Source organism: Choloepus didactylus (genome assembly GCF_015220235.1).
Source record: "Choloepus didactylus isolate mChoDid1 chromosome 24 unlocalized genomic scaffold, mChoDid1.pri SUPER_24_unloc2, whole genome shotgun sequence".
Taxonomy (NCBI): Eukaryota; Metazoa; Chordata; class Mammalia; order Pilosa; family Megalonychidae; genus Choloepus; species Choloepus didactylus.
In genome coordinates, this window is record NW_023637605.1 from 2090466 (window position 1) to 2098969 (window position 8504).

The 8504-nt window shown below is 38.6% G+C and overlaps 1 protein-coding gene across 1 annotated transcript; it reads left to right on the forward strand.

Moving 5' to 3' along the window:
• The first annotated feature begins 409 nt into the window (after nucleotides 1-409).
• Nucleotides 410-1926, forward strand: LOC119525166 (pyruvate dehydrogenase (acetyl-transferring) kinase isozyme 1, mitochondrial-like). The gene has a single exon (XM_037823764.1). The coding sequence runs from the start codon at nucleotides 410-412 to the stop codon at nucleotides 1724-1726; it is 1317 nt and encodes a 438-aa protein (XP_037679692.1). The 3' UTR covers nucleotides 1727-1926.
• Nucleotides 1927-8504: the final 6578 nt, after the last annotated feature.

Below are 8504 nucleotides of genomic sequence, written 5' to 3' on the forward strand. Positions count from 1 at the left end.
AGAGCATGGTACAGGATATAAGGACATAAAGAAGACCCTAGAAGAACATAAAGAAGAAATTGCAAGAGTAAATAAAAAAAAAATAGAAGATCTTATGGAACTAAAAGGAACTGTTGGCCAAATTAAAAAGACATTGGAGACTGGGTCCCGCCCCCTGAACAGGGGGGTCGGGCCTTGGTGTGGTGGGGGATCTCCGCTCATGTCCTGCCCTCCTCTCTCCCGGCCTCGGCTCCTCCGTGGGCCCGGCCCCGCTGGGTAGGGGGTCAGGCTCCTGCAGGGGGGCGGTAGCCACAGCGCTGACAGCTGCTCCCCGCCCCCGCGGCCCGCCAGGTCCCTCACGTACCGCCCGGGCAAGCAGCGAAGCGGCAACCTGGCACCCGGGGCTCCGGCTCCTCCGGCAGGCCTCGGCATGAGACTGGCGCGGCTGCTGCGGAGGCTTGTCTCGGCTGGCCCGGGTCCCGGGCTGCGCTCCCCTCACCCCAGCACCAGCCACAGCCTCGCTTCCGACTCGGGCTCCGGCCCGGCGGCCGAACGAGGCGTTCCGGGCCAAGTGGACTTCTACGCGCGTTTCTCGCCGTCCCCCCTGTCCATGAAGCAGTTCCTGGACTTCGGATCTGTGAATGCTTGTGAAAAGACCTCATTTATGTTTCTGCGGCAAGAGTTGCCTGTTAGACTGGCAAATATAATGAAAGAAATAAGTCTCCTTCCATATAATCTGCTCAGGACACCATCAGTTCAACTGGTACAAAGCTGGTATAACCAGAGTCTTCAGGAGCTTCTGGATTTTAAGGACAAAAGCGCTGAAGATGCTAAAGCTATTTATGACTTTACAGACACTGTGATACGGATCAGAAATCGACACAATGACGTCATTCCCACCATGGCCCAGGGTGTGGTTGAATATAAGGAGAGCTTCGGGGTGGATCCTGTCACCAGCCAGAATGTTCAGTACTTTTTGGATCGTTTCTACATGAGTCGCATTTCAATTAGAATGCTGCTCAATCAACACTCTTTATTATTTGGTGGAAAAGGCAAAGGAAGTCCTTCTCATCGAAAACACATAGGAAGCATCAATCCAAATTGCAATGTAGTTGAAGTTATTAAAGATGGCTATGAAAATGCTAGGCATCTATGTGATTTGTATTATTTTAACTCTCCTGAGCTAGAACTTGAGGAATTAAATGTAAAATCACCAGGACAGCCAATACAAGTGGTTTATGTACCATCCCATCTCTATCACATGGTGTTTGAACTTTTCAAGAATGCAATGAGAGCAACTATGGAGCACCTTGCCGACAAAGGTGTTTACCCCCCCATTCAGGTTCACGTCACTCTAGGTAATGAGGATTTGACTGTGAAGATGAGTGACTGTGGAGGCGGTGTTCCTTTGAGGAAAATCGACAGGCTCTTCAACTACATGTATTCAACTGCACCTTGGCCTCGTGTGGAGACATCCCGAGCAGTGCCCCTGGCTGGTTTTGGTTATGGATTGCCCATATCACGTCTTTATGCACAGTACTTCCAAGGAGACCTAAAGCTATATTCTCTAGAGGGTTATGGGACAGATGCTGTTATCTACATTAAGGCCTTGTCAACGGAATCAATAGAAAGACTCCCAGTATATAACAAAGCTGCCTGGAAGCATTACAACACCAACCATGAGGCTGATGACTGGTGTGTCCGGAGAAGAGAACTGAAAGACATGACGATGTTCCGCAGTGCCTAGTTACCCTTGAAATGCCCAGAAAACCCAAACGTGACTTTGGTATTACATTTTGAAGGGAAGATATTCAGAACTACATTATACCAAATATTTCACATCGTTTTCACAATTAATTTCGGGTAGATCAAATGGAAACCGAATTCCATTTATGCCTGTTAAACCTCCTAAAAAATGAAATTGTACCTATTTTACACTTATATTTTCACAGTAATTGAACATATTTTTAAATAACCATGTTTTGGCCAACTTTACTCTTTATGGTGGACTTCAAAAGCGTGGAAGTCTTTGTGTTTCTACAGGAAGTTGTGTAGTTTTTAAAAATACTTTTCATTTATGTATGCTAGAAACATTTCCTTAATAATATTGATTAGCTGGCTTAGTCATCTTTCTGTTATTTGGAGGCGTTCCACTGTTCTTTCTTTCACAGCAACACCTGTAATAAGATGGTCTTCATATTCCTGTGAGCAACTACAAGCAAAGCAGAAAATAGTTCCCCTATAAGTATAGAAGCAGCCATCTATCAGCATCTATATGCATTATCTTAGCTCCAAAGTTAATTTATCATTTTTAAATTTTCTTACAAAAGAACATAATAAGCAGGTCTCTGGGCATCTAAGCCAAGGTCATGGGCAATTTATTTGAATGTTTGTGATTAATGCAAGGGGAAATATTTATATTAGAAAACAAACTAGGTGCTACTAAAATCCTAGAGAAGAAATGGAGGGCAAAGCAGTGAGTCCCAAACTAATCAATTATTGAAATTACCTGGGGTAGCTTTTGAGAAACTAGAGTTTTTCCAGGTCCTGCCCAAGACATACTGAATCAGAATCTCTAGGAATTACAGTTTTTAAAAACCTTCCTGGGTGAATCTGATGCATAGCCTAGTTAGGAAACTGCTCTTTAAAAATGAATAGTGATACCACATTTGCTAAAGTAGCAGGAGAGATCTTTGGGTTTGGTTTCCATATATTTAAAGGTTAGATTTCTAGTCTCTAAGACAAACTGAATCTCAGGTCTGGTGCAATAAAAAGATAAAGCAGCAAATAAGAATTAGAACAAAATGATTACAGGAGAATAGTCAGGTAACCGAAGAATCAGAACCCTAAATGTTGAAGTCCTGATGAAGAACATATATTTTATAAAAATATCCAGACTTTGTTATCAGGAGAAAATCAACTTGGGTTCATCACAATAATCCTTTACATTTGTATGGTAATTTGTAGTTTACAAATACTTTCATATATGATAACTCTGTTGATCTTTAAAGCAATGAGAGATAGGACAGGTGGTATCATCCTCATTTTGTGACTCAAGGATTTGGCCCAGTGTTGCAATGAATTGAAACCAGGGTCCAAACCAGGTCTTCTGATCACTCCCATTAGCTGGTAAGTCTGGGAGATGAAGTTAGGAGATGATGTCATAGTCTTACCTCTTCTTCTTTTAAGGTGACAGGAAAATACATTTAGAATAAATGTTAAAGATTAAAGATACAGCTTTACCATTTAAATGGGGGACTTTATTGATCTGGAAAATACATTGAAATGAAGCACCTCATTCTCAAAAGGATTACATAAGATTGACAATTCTCCATAAATATGTAGGCTAGAAAGGATATTAAAGGGAGGTTAGTCCAGTGTCCTCATTTGATAGACAAAATCCTGAGACTTGGAGGGTTGTATGGTTTGCTCAGGGTTTCTTAGCTAATCTGTCCAAATGCTGGAAAAGGATGTATTGCCTAACCTGTCATTACTTAATTATGGATTTTGTGAAAAATAATAGACTAGGTTAATGGATTTATATTAGTACAATGTGTTACCCTTTTTTAACTTGAAATCACTTTTCTTGTAGTGATGAAATATTTTAGAGTCTTTTGAATCAAAGTATTCACTTTCTTTCCTAAATTAGACATTTGTATATCTGACATAAAGTTGATCCTTTAACTTATGAAATATTCTTCTCCTTTCCCTAAAAAATTAAAGTTCTTCCCTCTTTAAAAAAAAAAAAGACATTGGATACTCATAATACAAGATTAGAGGAAGTTGAGCAACGGCTCAGTGTCCTTGAGGACCACAGAATGGAAAGTGAAAGAACAAAAGAAAGAATGGAGAAAAAAATTGAAAAAATTGAAATGGATCCCAGGGATACGATAGATAAAATAAAACATTCAAATTTAAGACTCATTGGTGTCCCAGAAGGGGAAGAGAAGGGTAAAGGTCTAGAAAGAGTATTCAAATAAATTGTTGGGGAAAACTTCCCCAACCTTGTACACAATATAAATACACAAAGCATAAATGTCCAGCAAACTCCAAATAGAATAAACCCAAATAAAACCACTCCAAGACATATTCTGATCAGACTGTCAAATACTGAAGAGAAGGGGCAAGCTCTGAAAGCAGCAAGAGAAAAGCAATGTACCACATACAAAGGAAACAACATAAGACTTAAGTAGTGACTACTCAGCAGCCACCATGGAGGCAAGAAGGCAGTGGCATGACATATTTAAAATTCTGAGAGAGAAAAATTTCCAACCAAGCATACTTTATCCAGCAAAGTGCTCCTTCAAATTTAAGGGAGAACTTAAATTTTTCACAGACAAACAAATGCTGAGACATTTTGCTAATAAAAGACCTGCCCTACTTCAGATACTAAAGGGAGCCCTATTGAGAGAAACAAAGAAAGGAGAGAAAGAGATAGAGAATTTTAACAGACATATAAGGACATTACATCCCAGGTCACTGGGACACATATTCTTCTCTAGTGATCATGGATCTTTCTCCAGAATGGACATAAAACAAGCCTCAATAAATTAAAAAAAAAATTGAATTTGTTCAAAGCACATTCTCTGACCACAATGGGATACAAATAGAAGTCAAAAACCATCAGAGACTTAGAATTCACAAACACCTGGAGGTTAAAAATGAGGGGGAGATGAAAACATTGTCGGATAATCAAAAGCTGAGGGACTTCATCACCAGTAGAACAGTCCTATAAGAAATGCTAAAGGGAATTGGTAAGGCTGAAAGGAAGGGACACTGAACAATTGACTGAAACCACATGAAGAAATAAAGATTTCCAGTAAAGATCACATGGTAAATATAAATACCAATACTACTGTATTTTTGATTTGCAACTCCGTTATTTACTTCCTACATGATCTAAAATACATAAAGTGTAATGATAAATCAGTGGCTTTGGACTCAATGTAAAATATGTAATTTTTGACAAGAACTACATAAAAGGGGAATAGAGGAGTAAAGGAACATAGTTTATGTGTCCTATCAAAGTTAAGTCAGTATCAAAGAAAAACAAGATTCTTATAGACTTAAGAGGTTAAATTTAAGCCCCACAGTAAACACAAAGAAAGTATCAAAGAATATGGCCATAGAGATGAAAAGTGGGGTATGGGTTATGAGAAGTGGGGGAAGGGGCAATGGGGAGTAAAGAAAGGAGTGTAGGGCTTCTGTTTGGGGTGAAGGGAAATTTCTAGTAATGGATGGTGGGAAGGTGATAGCATTTCAACATTCTAAATGTGATTAAACCCACTAATGGAATGCTGGGGAGGGGTTGGAATGGGAAGATGTAGGCTGCATATATATTTCCACAAGTGAAAAAAAAGACAGTCTAAATAGACAATGATAATTAAATGCCAAGGATGATCCTGGATGGGATCTGAGGATGGAGGAGAGGAGGCTCAAAGGGACACAGCTGGGACATAAGAAAAAAAAGGAAATATAGAATGTAAGCTTCCTATAAATGTCGAATTTCTTGAACTTCTTAGCTGTGCTTAATGGGAAATATATATGTGAATTATATTGTTTGTTCAAGGATGTGTGCAGCCTGATGTCATATGTTCAGAAAACAGAGCAATAGATGATGGATGACAGATAGGGAGGGAGGGAGGGAAGGAGGTAAAGAAAGAAATGGTGGTGTGATAGGATGTTAAATCTGGTGGATCAAGGTTTCAAGGGAGGGGGGTCGGGGTATGCTGGAGTTCTTTGTATGGGGTTTGTATTGTTTTTGCAACTGTTCTTGTAAGTTTGAATTTATTACAAAATAACATTTTTTTTAAAAAAGACATGAATAGACATTTTTCCAGAGGAAATGCAGATGGCTAAAAAGCACATAAAAAGATGCTCAGTATCACTAGCTATTAGAAAAATGCAAATCAAAACTATGATGACATATCATCTCACACCTACTAGAATGGCTCTTATTAAACAAACAGGAAACTACAAGTGCTACAAGTGTTGGAGAGGATATTTTGAAATAGGAACTCTTTTTTAACCTTTTATTTTGAAATATTTTCAAACTTTTAGGGTTGTTACAAAAGTAATAGAAATCCACATATCTAGATCCACCAATTTTAACATCTTGCCACATTTGCAGTATCATTCTATCTATCCATCTGTGTGTCTGTCTGTCTATCTATCTATCTATCTATCTATCTATCTATCTATTCATTCATCCATCCATTTTTCAACACTTGAGTGTAGGTTGTATACTGCATGTTCTCTGAACATTTAATACTGCCATGTTCATTTTCTAAGAACAAGGATCTTCACTTGTGTAACCCCCTTAAGCACAGTTATCAAGTGCAAGAAATTTAACATTGATATTAAGCATACAGTCTATATTCCAGTTTTTATATATCCCAATAATGTCCTTATGAACCTTTTCTTCTCCTTTGATATATCCCATCCAGGATCATGTATTGCATTTGTTATTGTCTCTTTTGTTGCTCTTTCCTTTTTTTAATTGAGGGAACATACATACAATATAAATTTTCCCATCTAAATCACTGTCAAGCATATCACTCACTGGGATTAATCACGTTCACAGTATTGTGGTATCCTCACCACTTTGCATTACTAAAACTTTCCTATCTCCCCAAATAGAAGCCCTACATCCATTATGCATCAAATCCCCATTACCCTTCTCTCTCCCCTGGCAACCCATACTATAATTTCTGTCCTATGAGCTTGCATATTCTCCAATATTTTCTTTGTAGCTACCTTGGGGCTTAACCCATAAATCGGTAACAATCTTGTTTGCTTTGATACCATCTTAACTTCAATAGTATTCATAAACTATGTTCCTATATCTCTGTGACTTCTCACCTTTATGTACTTCTTGTTACAAATAACATATCTATACATTATGAGTCCAAACCAACTGATTTATCATCACATTTTATGCATCTGGCTTTTAGATCCTATAAAAAGTTTGGAGTAACAGACCAAAAATACAATAGTACTGGCATGTATATTTACCTATGTTGTTACCTTCAACAGAGATCTTTATTTCTTCACATGGCTTCAATCTATTGTCCATTGTCATTACCTTTCAACCTGCAGAACTCTCTTTAGCATCTCTTATGAAACTGGTCTGCTAGTGATGAAGCCCCTCAGCTTTTATCTGAGAATGTCTTAATCTCATCTTCATTTTTGAAAGATAGTTTTCCCAGATATAGAATTCTTGGTTGGTAATTTCTTGTTTCAGCACTTTAAATATGTCATCCCATTGCCTTCTTGCCTCCATGGTTTCCCATGAGAAATTGATGCTTAATCTTTTTGAAACTCCTTTGTATGTGACCACCTACTTCTTTCTTGTAGCTTTCAGAATTCTCCCTTTATCTTTGGCTTTCAACAGTGTGATTATAATATGCTGTAGCATGGGTGTATTTGATTTTACACTGTTTGGAGTTCATTGAGCATCTTGGATTAGTTTATTCATGTCTTCTGTCAAATTTGGGGAGTTATCAGACATTACTTCCTTGAATATTCTCTCTGCCCCTTTCTCTGTTCTCCTTCTGGGATTACTACAATGCATATATTAGGACAGTTGGTTGTGTCCCATAGATTCCTAAGGCTCTGTTCAGTTTTCTTCATTCTTTCTTCCTTCCTTCTGCCCCTCAGAATGATATCAATAGATTTATTTTCAAGTTTTCTGATTCTTCTGATGACTCCAATCTTCTGTTCAACCCCTATAGGGAATTTTTAATTTCTCTGACTGTGGTCTTCAGCTCTGCTTGGTTCTTTTAAATTTCCATCCCTCTACTGATATTCTTTCGGTTTTAATTTACATTTTCATGATTTCCTTCAGTTCTTTATCCATATTCTCCTTTAATTTTTTCAGCATATTTAGGACCATATATTTGTTGTGTCTTTGTCTGGTATTTCTCTGGTATGTCCCAGGTCTGGTCCTCCTCACTGATGATTTCTAGTGCTTCAGTATTCTCCTTTTCTTGGGCCATTAATTCCTGTTTCTTTGTATGATTTATGACCTTTTGTTGAAGTCTAGACATTTTGGTATTTTAATGTGTCATTGCTGGAATTTAAACTCTGAGGTGTTAGTTCCTTAAGCTTGTATCCAGCTTGAATTATGATAGAGCTTTCCTTGATTGCCAGGAGCTAACAAACAAGGAGAAGGAGAAGCAGAAGGAAAGAAAAAGAAGGGGAAAAAGGCAACACCTTTAGCAGTCTTTGCAGATTGACCTGTGCAAGTGCTCTCCTTCAAGGATTATCAATACAGTCAGTTTACAGAATAGCTCCAGGCCAAAGCATAGGGGCCTCCCTGGTTCTTTCAGGGCAAATTTCTTGTCTTGGGCATGTTCATTTGATCCAAGGAATTCCTTCATTCACATGGTTCCAAATGTCCCCTCTTCACAGTGTAAGTTTCTTCACAGGCACCACTCTGTATGTCCTACAGCCAGCAATTCCTTGCCTCAGGCAGCATGATTTGACTGTTCTCCCACAGCATTCCGTAGGAGAGTTCCATTAGC